Genomic DNA, 19,012 nt, shown 5'->3' with positions numbered 1-19,012 from the left:
TTAGGAATTAATTTTATAAATAATTAGTTCTAATAATTTTATAAAAAAAATTAAACAATTATTATTAATCACTTAAAAATACAGAAAACACATACTTGACTAAGTCTATCCTGTTATTGATGGCAGCCCAGTGGAGGAGTGTAACATTTTCTTTGTCTGGTTGCCGAACATCATAACCTGCTTCCACCAATTCTCGGCAGCGTTCATATATTCCGTATCTTGAAAGACAAGAAAATATAACGCTGACATTAGCATTTAACGAGAAATTTAAAGATGAAAGTAACATTTTCAGAAGAAAATAATGATCCATTTTGATACCTGGAAATTAGAATGGATTTCTCAACATAAAATGTTATGTGTAAAATAGCAACACACCAGAAGCTTTTACTAATTTTACAGTTCTAAAACATCTCTTTCGTAAGAATGCAATTTATCTCTTAAGGTGGAAGAAAAAAGAATATGAGAACTAAAGCTTCTATTGGATGCTTGTTCTTATTTATTTATATCACCACATATCTCATTCCACAAAACACTTGAGACAGTTTATAAAAATAAATACAACTAAATTAAAAAATACTAAATACAAAAAAATCAGGAACAAAGTATATACATGATTTTAAAACACTTTAAGAAGGATGCTTTGGTAAGCCCAAGGAGCCTTCATTTGCAAATTTAGCTTGATATTCCCGAAGGCAAACATAAAATGATGTGTGGGGGTGGCAAGCGGGGTAAACAAAGAGTCTTATGATGCAGTTCAAGCCAATGAGACATAAGAGAGCATCTACTGTGACAATAGGAAAGGTGTTCAAAAATAAAGAGAAAAGCACCTGTAGAAAGCCTGATCCTCCCTTTCTGCTTTTGGTCATTGTTCCAGGGTAGCATGTTTTGTTTTTTTTTTTTACTTTTTATTATGGAAATTTTCAAGCATAAACAAAAACAGAGGGAATAATATAGTCAACACTGAGCATCCATCCCTGAGTTTCAACAAGCATCAACTTTGTTGTTAGTTGTTAGATACCCTTGAGTCGGTTCTGACTCAGCAACCCTATGTACTACAGAACGAAACACTGCTGAGATAAGGATTTTCTCCCAGAGAATACAGAGGGCCTCACCCTGAGCTGGTGCTTGAATCTGGACTTCCAGCCTGCCAAACTATGAGAAAATAAATTCTGTTCATTAAAGCCACCCACTTTCTGTTACAGCAGCACTAGATAATGAAGTCACAGGTCATAGGCCCCTTTGAGAATGCAGTGAAAGTCATGGACTCTCTTCCCAGAAAAATGTTCCTAAACACAAAATTTTACATACAATTCCAAGGCATTCAAGGAACTTCTGAAGCAAATGATGGTCCCTAAGGCTATACTCTACGCACATTAAGGTCGACTCTTCTTTGAAGAGGCAGCTCTTCCCAGTCATAGTGCCTTCCAACCTGTAGGGCTCATCTTCCAGCACTGTAACAGACAATGTTTCGCTGCACTGGCCAATTTTTGGGTTTCACTGGCCAATTTTTCCAGAAGTAGATCGCCAGGTCCTTACCAGTCTTAGTCTGTAAGCTCCACTGAAACCTGTCCACCATGGGTAACCCTGCTGTCATTTGAAATACTGGTAGCATAGCTTCCAGCAGTACAGCAACCCATAAACCACGACAATACAACAAGCTGACAGATGAGTCGAAATAAAACTACATTTTATTTCTCATCTGGAATATTGGATGTACACTATGTTTTCGACTTAAAAGTGCTTTAATATCAACAGTGTTTTCAATTCTTCATAACCAATCTCAGTACTCTTGGGGCATAATAACCAACTTCTAGAAATATTACCAAGTACCAAAAGAAAATGGAGAGACATGTTAATTTATGGAAAAGAAATTAATTTAACTAATTGCTATATTAACTTTTTTCCCATTAAGATTTATTCGTATTTCACTTAAAATAAATACGGATCTCTAAGAAGAAAACACAAGTATAACAAAAACCTTACTGTGTAGCCTTGACTATGTCCCATGTGCTGTAATCATCAATATGAGTTTTCCGTCCAAGAGGTTCACCATATCCATGGTTATAATGGCTTTGGGGTTTAATTTCCTGTTAAAGAGAAAAATCAGAGAGGTAAGAACTGAGAAAAGAAGTGCAGAAAATAAATATTTTACAGTAGTGCTTCAACTGCTGCTTGAAGAATGCTCATTACTGAAATAAGTTTTATCTTATTCTCAAGTTTGTACTCTTTAGAGAAAAATGATGTTCCAATAGCTCTACTGTGTGTACATACTCTTCGAATAGAAAAGTTATAACAGTATAAATTAGTGACAAACTAGTAAATGAAATTCATCTTGCAAATTACATGATGCGGTCTATCACAAGGGGACTGGTCAGTTCATGGTCCTGGTGGCAGGACCATGACTTCAAACTGACAAGGAGTAGGCTTACGTAAGGGCCAATCCCACAGAGGTTGAAGGGAATCTCACTATCATCAAGAAACAGTCTAGAGCAAAGCATGACCTTAGATCCAAGGTCCCTGAGCTGAGAACCTCCTTGACACAGAAGAGAGGGAGCTATAACACTGGAGGACACTCAAGATGGAGAGAAAAGCAGAAGCCAGCAGCAGAGAAATGGCAGCAGCAGTACGAACAGCAAGAAGCACAGGACTGGCAGACAGCTACAGTGGGCTTGCTAAGCATCTTCGGGCAGGAGATTTGTCGGCAAAGTAGGATGCCTCCCAGCACTTGTTAGGGGAGCGAAAGAGCTGTAACACCTGCCTGAGCAGGGCAGAGGCTGAGAGAAGGTCCGGTGGAGGGCTCGGCTGAGAAGAAAGGTCGCCTGCCTGTGGGCACAATCAAGAAGCTGAGAGCTGGCTTGGTTGGAAGCTGTCCTAATTAAAGAACTATATCCTGTCTCCTAAGTTGTATCCTGTTACTTCCAAGTTGATCCTGATCCTGAGTTGCAGCCTGTTACTTCCCTAATAAACCACAAAATCGTGAGTATGGTCTCTGAGTTGTGTGTGGTCACTGCAACGAATTATCGAACCCTGCAGAAAATTAGAGAGTGCTGTGGATCGAACGGCTGGTATCAAAAATGGTGAAAAAGTTGAAGGGTGGAGGTGTGTCTGACCTCCACTTCATAGGAATCTGCTTTCTGCTGATCTTGATTCTCATCTCCTCTATAAGTTCGACAAGTTCAGACGCTGGATTAGAATACTGTAATATATGTTTATTCACACGCCCTGGTGGAATTATATAGCCAATGAACTATTTACCAAGTGTCTGTGTGCAAACTAGTTAACTTTTTAAAATTTAGAACTATTACATCTTTAGTTTACATTAAGAAAAAAAAAAAAAGAGGGAAAGAAACCAATAACATTCTAGAGCACGTTACCTACAAGACTCCTGTTATTTGTCTGCTTTTGGAGCATACCCCAAAAGTCTACTGTGCAAACAGAACGTGTAAAACCATCCAATAATATTAAGTGGCCTTGCAGGAACTGGCCGATTACTATGCAAATTGATTATAGTCTACCAAAGGGATTGGTCAGTTCATGGTCCTGGTGGGAGGGCAATGCCTTGAAATTGACAAGGAGCAGGCTTACATAGGAGCCCTGGTGGTGCAGTGGTTAAGAGCTGGGCTGCTAACCAAAAAGCTGGCAGTTCGAATTTGCCAGCCACTTCTTGAAACCCTACGGGACAGTTCTATCCCATCCTATAGGGTCGCTATGAGGCAGAATCGACTTGACAGCAATGGGTTTGGTTGGTTTGTTTTTTTCTGGCTTATATAAGGGCCTAGAAAGCCAGAAGGGTTTAACCGTGTGCTTATGACTTGCGCTATGTAAGTATCTATCAGGTATCAATCTCACAAGTCTGACTCTGAAATCAAAACCTGAATATACTTGTTATACAATTTTAAGCTGCTCAAATTTAATTCCATTAAATTTATATGATGGAATGAGAGCACTATAAAGGGTTGCTGATAAGAAGAACATAGGTAAGACAAAAAGATCTTGATAAATGATCACTAAGTTCTAGCTACTATCTAGGAATCAAATGTGGGACGTTCTTAACACAAAAAAAGAAAAACAAAAGGGCACACATAAGGAGCTATTTAAAACACAACTCACCCCAAGAAAAGTTTGCAAAATAAAGGCATTTTGTCACAAGCCATACAAGCTGGCTAAAGATTCTGGCAGGAAAAGAAGGAAAATTTGAAGTAGTGATGAAGTGAATTCTAGGAATTCCACACGGATTTTTTTTTTTTTTTTTAATTTTAGTGGTTACATATAATGAAAAGAAAGTATAAGCATAAAACATATATAACCAAGAGAATAATGGCAAGAAAAACTACCAAATTATAAATTTTCCTTAAAAATGTAATTAATTTGCTAGCAAGTGGCCATCTAAGACGCATCAATTCCTCTCAACCCACCTGGAGCAAAGGAGAACGGAGAACACCAAAGATATAAGGTAAATACAAGGCCAAGAGACAGAAAGGGCCACATAAACCAGATACTACATCAGCCTGAGGCCAGAAGAACTACATGGTGCCCAGCTACCACCTATGACTGCCCCAACAGGGAACACAACAGAGAATCCCTGATGGAGCAGGAAAACAGTGGGATGCAGACCTCAAGCTCTCGTAAAAAGACAAGACTTAATGGTCTGACGGAGACTGGAAGGACCCCGAAGGTCACGGTCCCCGGACCCTCTCTTAGCCCAAGACTGGAACCATTCCCGAAGGCAGCTCTTTAGACAGGGATTGGACTGGACTATAGGACAGAAAATGACACTGGTGAGGAATGAGCTTCTTGGCTCAAGTAGACACATGAGATTATGTGGGCAGCTCTTGTCTGAAGGCAAGATGAGAAGGCAGAGAAGACAGGACCTGGTTGAATGGACACAAGGAATACAAGGTGGAGAGGAGGAGTGTGCTGTCTTATTAGGGGGTGAGTGGCTAGGAGAACACAGCAAGGTGTGCTTATGTTTTTGTATGAGAGACTGACTTGATCTGTAAACTTTCACTTAAAGCACAATAAATAAATAAAAATTTTAAAAATGTAATTAACAGGGACAGCAGATGGCACTACACTCAAGACAGACTTATTCCCTAATCCATTTGATGTGCTGCCTTTAAGGGAAGACTGGACAAAAATGGCTTGGTTAATTAGGGATATGTAATAGAAAAATTTTACATCAATTTTGTCAGTAAGCAACAGGTAGGTACCTTACAAAACATGTATTCTGCTATGGTCCCAATCCCTGGCTGACAGCGGATGACTGCTGGTTCTAATAGAGTCCAACTTGACACATGGGTTTTCATATGCTGCAGCACCATCTCAACCCAAACTATCAAATTAACCTTGCTTACTTCCAACAAGGAGTTTGGCATAATGACACTAAAAGAAATTTTTAGACTAGAAAAATGTTCATCAAACTCTAGCTTCTTTAAACAAGTCGTTTTTACTTCACTTCCTTATAGCCTTACTCTGTGCATACATGGATTTTGTAACTGTATATATAAATTTGGCATACTTTTCTCTTTCCACAGACATTTTATAAACATTTAGGCAAATACCTATATGTATATATTTCTCCGTTCATACTTTTTTAAAATAAGCTTAGGTCTGAAAGTGGTTTTAGATTCACAAAAAATTGCAAACATAGTAAGTAAAAAAGTTCCAAAATTCCCCACATCCCAACTCCATCTCCCCTATTATGAACAACTAATATTAGTATGGTACACTTGTCACAATTAATGAACCAATGCTAATACATTATTATTAACTGAAGTCCATACTTCATTCAGATTTCCTTCATTTTTGCCCAGCTTCTTATGTTCCAGGATCTGACACAGTACACCAAATTACATTTAGTTGTCATTTTTCCCTAGGCTCCTCTTGGCTGTGATGGTTTCTGAGACTTTTCTTGCTTTTGATGACCTTGACAGTTTTGAGAATTGGTGAGGTATTTCTTGGAATGTCCATCAATTGAAATTTGTCTGATGTTTTTCTCATGATTAGACTAGGGTTACATGCTTTTGGGAGAAAGTGTGTTATTTTTAACCTTATTTTGCAAATTTCTTTCAACACTGCTATACATTCTTTATTTGCCCAAAGGTTTATGTAATTTTATGCAGTCTTTAATCAAAATGTTCATACATTTTATAGTCTTCCCTTCGTTTCCTTATGCCATTAGGATAAGTACTGTCTTTGTTATGCTGTCGAGTTGATTCTGACTCATAGCAGCCCATAGGACAGAGTAGAACTGCCCCATAGGTTTCCTAGGCTGAAATCATTAGGGTAACAGATGGCCAGGTTTTTTCTCCCACAGAGTGGCTGGTGGATTCAAACCACCAGCCTTAAAGTAAGCAGACGAGCACTTAACCATTGTGCCACCAGGGCTCCTAGTACTGTCTATAAAAATATTTGATACAATCGTATACTAAAATGTACTCAAACATAACCACTCAATGGAAATTACAGTTCCTAACTAAACTCAGATGTTATTTATTAAGCATTCCTCTTCTATTATCTTCCCATTAACACCACACAGCTAATTGTCTTCACAATTTGACTATAAGCTGACAGGTCAGTAACCCTATCTCAACAATTTGTCTAAAACAAGTTCTTAGCACAGAGCTTGGCATAACACTGGCACCCTTAAATAAAATGAAAACATAAATGAATGGATTTTTCCTCACTACTAAAAAAATACTTCCATTAATCCTTACTATTTCTTCTTTTTAACTGGGGTAAATTTCCTGGACAGAAATTCTTAAATTGAAAGTCATGAACACTTTAATGGTTCTTGATACAATACCGGAAACCCTGGTGGCGTAGTGGTTAAGTGTTACAGCTGCTAACCAAAAGGTCAGCAGTTCGAATCCACCAGGCGCTCCTTGGAAACTCTATGGGGCAGTTCTACTCTGTCCTATAGGGTCATTATGAGTCGGAATCGACTCGATGGCAACGGGTTTGGTTTTGGGTTTGATACAATACCAATTGTCTTGCAAAAGGATTCTATTTATAAGACCACCAGTAGTACATGATTAACCATATAAACTCACTGGCACTGGGTATTCTCCCCTAATTTAAATATAATAAATAATTCTTGTATATTTAACTTTAAATATATTTTCCTGTTCTATTTCATCTTTTTGAAAACTTCCAGTTCTTATCCTTTGGCCATTATATTCCATTTTTCTACTTAAGACTTACATTCCATTTTTAGAGTTGTTTATATTTTCAATATATTTCACAGATTATACTCTTTATAGTTACACGCACTGATCTCTTTGGGGTTTTTTGGCCTTGATTTTTATATTTAAATACTGCTGTAATCATTGAGAAGCCCTGGTGACAAAATGGTTGATGCACTCAGCTAATTGAAAGGTCAGCGGTTCCAATCCACCAGCCGCTCCATGGGAGAAACATGTAACAGTCTGCTTCGGCAAAGATTTACAGCCTTGGAAACCCTATGGAGCAGCTCTACTCTGTCCTACAGGGTCTCTGTGAGTTGGAATCTACTCGACAGCAATAGGTTTTTTAGGGGGCTGGGTAGTCATTAGTGCTATTAATCAAAGAGAGCCCTGGTGGTGCAGTAGTTAAGAGCTTGGCTGCTAACCAAAAGGCTGGCAGTTCGAATCCACAAGCCGCTCCTTGTTTCCAGTTCTCTTCCTCGGCATATTTGTTATAATTCATCCTGAATTCCTGGATATACGCAATAGAAAATTTCAAGTTATCTGATATTGTGCTTCCTTGGCCCCTTGAAATTAAGTGTGTCCTAATGATTCAGCTTTTTTCTTTAACCAAAGAAATATGAATAAGGAAGAAATATGTCATATGATCAAGAAAAAAATATGATTTTTGGTTTATTTTGTTTTAGGAGAAATAACAGCTGATAGAAATGATCCAGTAAAGACCCCAAAACTGATGATTTAGGAGCAAGAATAGAGAACCTCTGGAGAGATGTCCTAAACAAGGGGGGATATAAATTAGTAGACACTAGAAGTACCGGTTTTACCAAGGACAAAAAATTTACTTAAAGCAGTAACCAAAGTTTGTTTCAGTGACTCCTGGGACCACCCCCAGAACCTTTCAAGGTATCCAGACGGTTAAAATTATTGTCATAATAATGCTAAGATTTACTTCTGAAAGATCACAAAAACCCTATGGAATGCAGTTCTACCCTGAAACACATGGATTGCCATGAGTCAAAATTCACTTGAAGGCAACTGGTTTTGGTTTTTCGAATTTGCTTTTTATACTCTAATTCTCTCACGAGTTAAGTGGAGTTTTCCAAAGGCTACGTGACATGTGATATCACAACAGACTGAAGCACAAGACATAACCAACTATCTTCTGTGAAGCCAGACAATAAAAAAAAGTTGCAAAAATGTAAAATAAGTCACTCAGCTCACGAAAATTTGTTTTGTTTTGGAAGATATATTTATTTTCATTAAAAATACATTATCTATATTAATACATGAAGTATTATTTTAAATAAATTCCCTATTTTAATTTCTAATATGCTAAATATCAGTCCACCATGCATCTGCCGGTTTGTCGTACTGCAGTGGCTTGTGTGTTGCTGTGACACTGGAAGCTATGCCACCGGTATTCCAAATACTGGCAGGGTCACCCTTGGTGGACAGACTTCAGCAGAGCTTCCAGACTAAGACAGACTAGAAAGAAGAACCTGGCAGTCTCCTTCTGAAAAAACTGGCCAGTAAAAGCCTTATAAATAGCAACGGAACATTGTCTGCTATAGTGTTGGAAGATAAGCCCCTGAGGTTGGAAGGCACTCAAAATACGACTGGGGAAGAGCTGCCTCTCAGAGTAGAGTCGACCTTAATGACGTGGATGGAGTCAAGCTTTTCGGGACCTTCACGTGCTGATGTGGCACGACTCGAGAAGAAAAAGCTATAAACATCCATTAATAATGAGAACATGGAATGTACAAAGTATGAATCCAGGAAAATTGGAAGTCATCAAAAATAAAATGGAACACATCAACATTGATATCCTAGGCATTAGTGAGCTGAAATGGACTAGTGCTGGCCATTTTGAATCAGACAATCATGCGGTCTACTACACTGGGAATGACAAATTGAAGAGAGATGACGTTACACTCACTATCAAAAGAACATCTCAAGATGTATCCTGAAATACAACCCCGCCAGTGACAGGATAATATCCACACACCTACAAGGAAGACCAGTTAATATGACTATTATTCAAATTTACACACCAACCACTAAGGCCAAAGATGAAGAAGCTGAAGTTTTTACCAACTTTTGCAGTCTGAAATTGATCAAACATGCAATCAAGATGCATTGATAATTACTGGTGATTGGAATGCAGAAGTCGGTAACGAAGAAAGATGGGTAGTTGGAAAACATGGCCTTGGTGACAGAAACCACACCGGAGATCACATGGTAAGAATTTTGCAAGACCAATCACTTATTCATTGAAAACACCTTTTTCAACAACACAAACAGCGACTATAAACGTGGACCTCACCTGATGGAAAACACAGGAATCAAATCAACTACTTCTGTGGAAAGAGATGACGGAAAAGCTCAATACCATCTGTCAGAAACAGGAGGGAGGCCCACCGTGGAACAGACCATCAATTGCTCATATGCAAGTTCAAGGTGAAGCTAAGGAAAATTAAAACAAGTCCACGAGAGCCAAAATACGACCTTGACTATATCCCACCTAAATCTGAAGACCATCTCAAGAACAGATTTGATGCAATGAACACTAATGACCAAAGACCAGACAAGTTGTGGGAAGGCATCAAGGATGTCATACATGAAGAAAGCAAAAGGTCATCAAAAAGACAAGAAAGAAAAGACCAAAATGGATGCCAGAAGAGAATCTGAAACTTGTTCTTGAACATAGAGTACCTGAAGCACATGCAAGAAATGATGAAGTAAAAGAGCTGAACAGAAGATTTCAAAGGACAGCTTGAGAAGACAAAGTAAAATATTATAATGAAATGTACAAAGACTTGAAGTTAGAAAACCAAAAGGGAAGTACACAGTTGGCCTTTCTCAAGCTGAAAGAACTGAAGAAAAAATTTAAGCCTTGAGTTGCAGTGTTGAACAATTCCATGGGCAAAATATTGAATGACACAGGAAGCATCAAAAGCAGATGAAAGGAATACACAGAGTCACTATACCAAAATGAATTGGTCGATGCTCAACCATTTCAGGAGGTAGCATGTGATCAAGAATTGATGGTATTGAAGGAAGAAGTTCAAGCTGCACTGGAGGTACTGGTGAAAAACAGGGCTCCAGTAATTGATAGAATACCAATTGACATGTTTCAAAAAAGGGATGCATCCTGAATACAACCAACACTTTGAAGGATTCAGTAGCAGGGCTGGGGTTCCCGAGGCCATGGTTTCAGGAGACATCTAGGTCAATTGGCATAACAAAGTTTATTAAGAAAATGTTCTGCATCCTACTTTGGTGAGTAGCATCTGGGGTCTTAAAAGCTAGCATGCAGCCATCTAAGATATAGCAATTGGCCCCAACCCACCTAGAGCAAGGGAGAATGAAGAATACCAAACACACAAGGCAAATATTAGCCCAAGGGAAAGAAAGGGCCACATAAACCAGAGATTCCATCAGCCTGAGACCAGAAGAACTAGATGGTGCCCAGCTACTACCAATGACCACCCTGACAGGGAACACAATAGAGTCCCTGACGGAGCAAGAGAAAAGTGGGGTGCAGAACTCAAATTCTAGTAAAAAGACCAGACTTAATGGTCTGACTGAGACCGGAGGGACTGCAGAATAAATGGCCCCCGTACTCTCTGTTGGCTCAGAACTGGAACTATGCCCGAAGCCAACTCTTTAGACAAAGATTAGACTAGGCTATAGGAAATAAAATGATACTCGTGAACAGAGTGCTTCTTAGCTCAAGTAGATACATGAGACAAAAAAGGCAGCTCCTGTCCAGAGGTGAAATGAGAAAGCAAAAGGAGATGGGAGCTGGCTGAATGGACATGAGAAATCTGGAGTGGGAAGAAAAAGTGTGCTGTCACATTATCGGGAGAGCTACTAGGGTCACATAACAATATGTGTATAAATTTTTGTATGAGAAACTAACTTGAACTGTAAGCTATCACTTAAAGCACAACAAAAAGGGGAGAAAAAAGGGATGCAGCACTGGAGGTGCTTACTTGTCTATGCCAAGATGTCTGGAAGACAGCTACGTAGTCAACCAGCTGGAAGAGATCCAAATTTGTGCCTATTCCAAAGAAAGGTGATCCAACAGAATGTGGAAATTATTCAACGACATCATTATTATCACATGTAATTAAAATTTTGCTGAAGATAATTCAATAATGGTTGCAGCATTACATGGACAGGGAACTTCCAGAAATTCAAGCTAGATGCAGAAGAGGTAGAATGAGGGATATTACTGCTGATGTCAGATGGATCTTGGCTGAATGCAAAGAATATCAGAAAGATGTTTGCCTGCGTTTTATTGATGATGCAAAGGCATCTGACTATGTGGATCATAACAAATTATGGATAACATTGACAAGAATGGGAATTCCAGAACACTTAATTGTGCTCATGCAGAATCTGTACATAGACCAAGAGGCAGTCGTTCCAACAGAGCAAAGGGATACTGCATGATTTTAAATCAGGAAAGGTGTGCATTAGGGTTGTATCCTTTCACTACACTTGTTCAATCTGTATGCTGGGCAAATAATCCAAGAATGTGGGCTATATGAACGAGAATCTGGCATCAGGATTGGAGGAAGACTCATTAACAACGTGTGTGCGATAAGCAGATGACACGACCTTGCTTGCTGAAAGCAAAGACAATATGAGACACTGATGGAGATCAAAGGCTACGGCCTTAACTACAGACTGCACCTCAACATAAAGAAAACAAAAATCCTTATAACTGGACCACTAAGCAATATCATGATAAATGGAGAAAAGACTAACATCAGAGATTTCATTTTTACTTGGATCCACAGTCAACACCCATGGAGGCAGCAGTCCGAAAATCAAATGACATACTGTATTGGGCAAATCTGCTAAAAGATTTCTTTTAAGTGTTCAAAAGTGAAGTTGTCACTTTGGTGACTAAAATACACCTGACCTAAGCCATGGTATTTTCAATCACCTCATATGCATGTGAAAGCTGGACAATGAATAAGGAAGACCAAAGAAGACTTGACACCTTTTAATTACGGTGTTTACAAAGAATATTGAGTATATCATAGACTCTCAGGAGAACAAACAAATCTGTCTTGTAAGAAGTACAACCAGAACGCTCCTTAGAAGGGAGGATGGCAAGACTCCATCTCACACACTTTGGTCATGTTACCAGGAAGGACCATTCCTGGAGAAGGACATCATGCTTGGCAAAGTAGAAGGTCAGCGAAAAAACAGAAGACCCTCAAGGAGATGGACTGACATGGTGGCTGTAACAATGGGCTCAAGGATAGCAATGATTGTGAGGATGGCACAGGACCAGGCAGTGTTTCATTCTCTTGTACACAGAGTCACCATGAGTCAGAAGTGGCTTGACATCACCTAAAACAACAAGTATCATCACATATAACCCACATTTTATGTACAAGTTCCTCATAAGCACTATACAGTGTTCTGGAATTCCCATTCTTCCCAAAGTTATCTATAATTTATTATGATCCACACTGTCTAATGCGTTTGCACAGTCAATAAACCACACATAAACATCTTTCTGGTATTCTCTGCTTTCAGCCAGGATCCATCTGACATCAGCAATGATATCTCTGGTTCCTTGTCCTTTTCTGAATCCAGCTTGAATTTCTGGCTGTTCTCTGTCAATATACTGCTAGAGCCGCCTTTGAATAATCTTCAGCAAAAATTTACTTGCATGTGATAGTAACGAAACTGTGCAATAATTTCTGCATTTGTTTGCAACTTTCTTGAGAATAGGCATAAATATGGACCTCTTCCAGTTGCTACACAGATCAAGAAGCAGCTGTTCAAACAGCACAAGGGCATACTGCATGGTTTAAAATCAGGAAAGGTGTGCATCAGGGTTGTATCCTTTCACCATACTTATTCAGTCTGTATGCTGAGTAAATAATCCAAGGAGCTGAAATTTATGATGAAGAATGCGGCATCAGGATCGGAGGAAGACTCATTAACAACCTGCAATACGCAGATGACACAACCTTGCTTGCTGAAAGTGACGAGGACTTGAAGAGGACTTGAAGCACTTACTGATAAAGATGAAAGACCACAGCCTTCGGTATGGATTACGCCTCAACATAAAGAAAACAAAAATCCTCACAACTGGACCAATAAATAAGTAACATCCTGACAAACGGGGAAAAGTTTGAAGCTGTCAAGGACTTCATTTTACTTGGATCCACAATCAACACCCATGGAAGCAGCAGTCAAGAAATCAAAAGATGCATAGCACTGGACAAATCTGCTGCAGAAGACCTCTTTAAAGCAGTGAAAAGCAAAGATGTCACCTTGAAGACTAAGGTGTACCTGACCTAAGTCTTGGTGTTTTCAATTGCCTCATGTGCATGCAAGAGGTGGATGATGAATTAGGAAGACTAAAGAAGAACTGATACCTTTGAATTGTGGTGCTGGCAAATATTGAGTATGCTATAGACTGCCAAAAGAATGAACAAATTCATCTAGGAAGAAGTACAACCTGAATGCTCTTTACAGGCAAGGATGGCGAGACTACGTCTCACATACTTTGGACACGTTATCAGGAAGTATCAGTCCCTGGAGAAGAACATCATGCTTGGTAAAGTGGAGGGTCAGTGAAAAAGAGGAAGACTCTCAAAAAGACAGAATAACACAGTGGCTGCAACCATGGACTCAGGCATAACAAGGATTGTGATGATGGCAGAGCAGACAGGAAAGCTGGTAATTGGGAACCCAAGGCGGAGAAGGGAGAATGTTGACAAGTTGTGGGGTTGTTAACCAATGTCATAAAACAATAAGTGTGTTAACTGTTTAATGAGAAGCTAGTTTGTTCTGTAAACCTTCATCTAAAGTACAATTAAAAAAAAAAAAAAGAATGCAAACTGATTTAGAAAAAAAACTCTTTGGGGTCTACAATAATTTTTAAAAACCTAAAGGGGTCCTAATCAAAACATTTGAGAGCTGCTTATCCAAACAAAAGGTGAGAAAGCAAAGCATGTGGGTATGAATGGTGACAGGTAGGCAAATGCAGTGGTGGCGACCTGTGATAGTTCTCTTCTTACTCCTTCACTTTTTTCAATGAAGTAGGAAGTAAGATCATTAGCTGAGAGTGAGGATGGAGAGAAGGTTTTGGAATTTTGAGGAGAGAGCAGATGTGTGTTTTTCCACCAAGCTTGGCTAAGCATTTAAAAAATGTTTGTTATAATTTATCCAGAATCCTTAGATATTTGCTATAGGAAATTTCAGGTCATCTGGTACACCATAACGCCAGAACTGTATGCCATAAAATGTTTCCCTCTTTACGTTGGCTACACACAGTAAGAGAAGGTAAGCATCCCAAGAGAGGGAAGCTTGAACAGTAAATATTTAATACATCTAAGCAATCTAGAGACTTTATAAAGCTACTCAAAAAATAAAATAACAGATATATAGACCAATGGAACAGAATTCAGAACCCAGACATAAATCCATCCACATATGAGCAGCTGATATTTGACAAAGGCCCAAAGTCCATTAAATGGGGAAAAGACAGTCTTTTTTAACAAATGGTGTTGGCAGAACTGGATATCCATCTGCAAAAAAATGAAAGAAGACCTATACCTCACACCATACACAAAAACTAACTCAAAATCGATCAAAGACATAAACACAAAATCTAAAACGATAAAGCTCAGGGAAGAAAAAATAGGGACAACACTACAAACCCTAATACATGGCATAACAGTATACAAAACATTACTAACAATGCAGAAGAGAAACTAGATAACTGGGAACTGCTAAAAATCAAACACCTATGCTCATCCAAACACTTCACCAAAAGGGTAAAAAGATTACCTACAGGCTGGGAAAAAGTTTTTAGCTATGACGTTTCTGATCAGCGCCTGATCTCTAAAATCTATATGATACTGCAAAAACTCAACTGCAAAAAGACAAATAACCCAATTAAAAAATGGGCAAAAGATATGAACAGGCACCTCACTAAAGACGACATTCAGGTGGCAAATGCAAATCAAAACTACAATGAGATACCATCTCACTCCAACAAACACAAAATAATAAATGTTGGAGAGGTTATAGAGAGACTGGAACACTTATATACTGCTGGTGGGAACTTAAAATGGTACAACCGCTTTGGAAATCGATTTGGCGCTTCCTTAAAAAACTAGAAATAGAACTGCCATACGATCCAGCAATCTTATTCCCTGGAATATATCCTAGAGAAATAAGAGCCTTTACATGAACAGATACAGGCACACCCATGTTCACTGCAGCATTGTTTACAATAGCAAAAAGATGGAAGCAACCAAGTTGCCCATCAATGGATGAATGGATAAATTATGGTATATTCACACAATGGAATATTATGTATCGATAAAGAACAATGACGAATCCGTGAAACATTTCATAACATGGAGGAATCTGGAAGGCATTATGCTGAGTGAAATCAGTCAGTTGCAAAAGAACAAATACTTTATGAGACCACTACTACAAGACCTCAAAAAATAGTTTAAACAGAGAAGAAAATATTCTTTGATGGTTATGAGAATGGGGAGGAAGGGAGGGTGAGGGGTTTTCACTAATTAGATAGTAGATGAGAACTATCTTAGGTGAAGGGAAAGACAGCACACAATATAGTTGAGGTCAGCACAACTGGACTAAACCAAAAGCAAAGAAGCTTCCTGAATAAACCAAACATTTCGAAGGCCAGCGTGGCGGGGGGAAGGGTTTGGAGATCATGGTTTCAGGGGACATTCTAAGTCAATTGGCACAATAAAAGCTGTTAAGAAAATGTTCTGCATCCCACTTTGGGGTCTTAAACGCTATCAAGTAGCCATCTAAGATGCATCAATTGGTCTCAACCCACCTGGAACAAAGGAAACTGAAGAACACCAAAGACAAAAGGTAACTGTGAGCCCAACAGACAGAAAGGGCCACATAAACCAGAGACTACATCAGCCTGAGACCAGAAGAACTCGATGGTGCCCGGCTACAACTGATGACTGCCATGACAGAGAACCCCTGAGGGAGCATGAGAGCAGTGGGATGCAGACCTCCAATTCTCGTAAAAAGACCAGACTTAATGGCCTGACTGAGACTAGAAGGGCCCTGGAGGTCACGGTGCCCAGACCTTCTGTTAGCCCAAGACAGGCACCATTCCCAAAGCCAACTCCTCAGACAGGGACTGGACTGGACTATGCATCAGCCTCTCTAAGCGGCACTAGTCTACAAAGATGCATATGACATACGCCAAATCTCATGCTCATTTTAATAAAAGGACTACTGAAGCTTAAGTTTCAAACAATCAAATTATTCATTCTGACCATTTTATATAGCTACCTTCCTAAAATACATCACCTACCCTTCTGTCATGGTAAGCAAAGTGTAATGAACACAATTTAACATTTTCACCATGATTAAGGGACATGATTAAAAATATGAATCGCTGAACTTCATATACAATGTCATTGGAGACCCTAGCAGCATGTAGAAATTTCTGCGAAAACACACTAAAACTCTTAAATGTACATTCTTTCTTGAGTCATTGTTCCCACTTTTTCATTTTCTTGCCTCATCTCCAACAGGTGCCTGTTCACACATTTTGTTTCCATCGACATGCCTGCCCAGATCTAAATCTATTCAGGCAGTCCCCAGATTGCCAAAGAGGACTTATTCACAACTCAAATTTGCCCTCACTTTAAAATGATTGAACCAACCCCTGCTTGCAATGAATTCTTCACCACAATCACCTTCGCTTGCTGCATGTGCAGCTTTTAAATCACTGAAAAAGGATTCAAGCCTTCTCTTGCACTAAAGAAAGTAATCAAAAACCAAATCTGTTGCCACTGAGTCGATTTCAATTCCATGCGAGCGACCCTATAGGACATAGTGGAACTGCCCCAAAGGGTTTCCAAGAAGCTGCTGTTGGATCCGAAATGCCAACCTTTTGGTTAGCAGCCAAGCTCTTAACCACTGCACCACCAGGGTTCCTCTTGCACTAAAGTAAGGCTAAAGAAGAACCGTATGCGCCTGTTCTAACTTAACCTACAAATTCTTAAAGACACACTTAGGAACTGATCTCGTTCGTAACTCAGGGACTGCCTGTACATCAAACTGCTCTATACTAATGATACACACACACAGATATCCAAGTGTATTATAATTGTTTATATAATGAAAATAAGCAAATTAGGTGTTTGAGGTGGGGGAGGTAGTATGATTCTGCAAATAAAGTCCATCAATTTTTTTTTCCTAGTTCATGTGTAAAGAAGTTCTGGTTACATGAGGTATTAATAAATATTGATAATATTCCAGATCAGAAACCAGATCCTACTGGTAGGAAGAAGTTATTGTCAATTCTGATTCATGGCAACCCCATGTGTGCAGAGGAAAATTGCTCCATAGGGTTTTCAAAGCTGTGACCTTTTGGAAGCAAACTGCCAGGTCTTATTTGCCACCCGTCTCTGGGTGTGTCTAAACCACCAACTTTTTGGCTGGTTGAGTGCTTATCCAATTGTGCCACCCAGGGACTTCTACAGGAAGAAAAGGGGTAGGTATGTGTCCAAAGAGGTATCCCAAATGTGGTAAAGATGTAACTGCTCATATACAGCCATGCAGCAGGAGACCCCTGTACACCCTAGAAGGAGGAAGATTTTGGGGCCATCAACAAAGACTGAATTATAGTTCAACATCTATGCTTAAGAAAATACAGAAGTAAAAGAAACTATGGAAGTGTCAATGATATTAAATATTGTTGAGGATGGGTAGCAACTGGAACTCTAACACGTTGCTGGTAAGGGTATAAAACGCTACACCCACTCTTAAAGAACAGTCTGGCAATTTCTTTCAAAGTTAAATATACAGTTCCAGTAAAACCAGTTGCCATCGAGTTGACCTCTACTTATGGCAACTCCAGGTGTGTCAGAGTAGAACTGTAACCCGTAAAGTTTTCAAGGGCTGATTTTTTTGAAATAGATCGTGCCTTGGGTGAATTTAAGCTTCCAAACTTTCAGTTAGCAGCCTTTCAGAGTGATCTGCCAGTTACCTGGTGGTAGGTTGATTCTATTTAACTGCTTCCACCATGGAAGGAGCAGCATTTTGTTCTTACCAAAATAGCCACTTACTCTGGATATGTATTTGCCTTCCCTGAAAGCAATGCTTCTGCCAAAATTATCATCTGTGGATTTACAGAATGCCTTATCTACTATCATGATATTCTACACAGCATTGCCTCTGATCAAAAAACTCACTTCACAGCAAATGAAATGCAGCAATAGGCCCAGGCTCACAAATTTCACGGTCTCACCATGTTCCCCATTATCCTGAAGCAGCTGGCTTGATAGAAAGATGAAATGACACTGTGAAGTCTCAATTACAACATCAGATAGGTGGCAACAGTTTGCAGGGCTAATATTTTGTTCTCCAGGAGGCTGTATATGCTGTACACCACCATTCAATACATCGTGCTGTTTCTTGAACAGCTAGGATTCATGGATCCAAGAATCAAGGGGTGGAAATGGGAGTGGCATCATTTACTACTTTACCTTTAGGGATCCACAAGCAAAATTTTTGTTTCCTGTCTTCACAACCCTACCCTCTGCTGGTCTAGAGGTCTTAGTTCCAAGGGGAGAAATATTTCCACCAGGAGACACAATAATGATTCCACTGAATTGGAAGCTAAGACACCCCCCGGCCACTTTGGACTCCTCCTGCCTTTGAATCAACAGGAAAAGAAGGGAGTTACTATACGGGCTGATGTGATAATTCTAATTGTTGCTGTCAGCTGCCATCGAGTCAATTCCACATGGTTCCACGCAGGTGCAGGGACTGACAAGCCC

The 19,012-nt window shown here is 39.4% G+C and overlaps 1 protein-coding gene across 6 annotated transcripts in view; it reads right to left on the bottom strand.

The window, feature by feature from the left end:
* Positions 1-19,012, bottom strand: part of ZDHHC17 (zinc finger DHHC-type palmitoyltransferase 17) — a 303,371-nt gene that overhangs the window by 265,938 nt on the left and 18,421 nt on the right. For all 6 annotated transcript variants that reach the window (XR_007517284.1, XR_007517286.1, XR_007517287.1 and 3 more), the window contains exons 2-3: positions 1,984-2,087; positions 96-218 (exon numbers count right to left, since the gene is read on the bottom strand). Coding sequence is in view for 2 of the 6 variants with exons in the window: in XM_049883951.1 (XP_049739908.1) it covers positions 96-218; positions 1,984-2,087 (227 nt within the window). In the remaining 4 variants the exon portion in view is untranslated. The remainder of the gene's footprint in view (positions 1-95; positions 219-1,983; positions 2,088-19,012) is intronic.

Source organism: Elephas maximus, chromosome 4 (genome assembly GCF_024166365.1).
Source record: "Elephas maximus indicus isolate mEleMax1 chromosome 4, mEleMax1 primary haplotype, whole genome shotgun sequence".
Classification (NCBI taxonomy): Eukaryota; Metazoa; Chordata; class Mammalia; order Proboscidea; family Elephantidae; genus Elephas; species Elephas maximus.
This window is presented reverse-complemented; position numbering and strand designations above follow the sequence as displayed.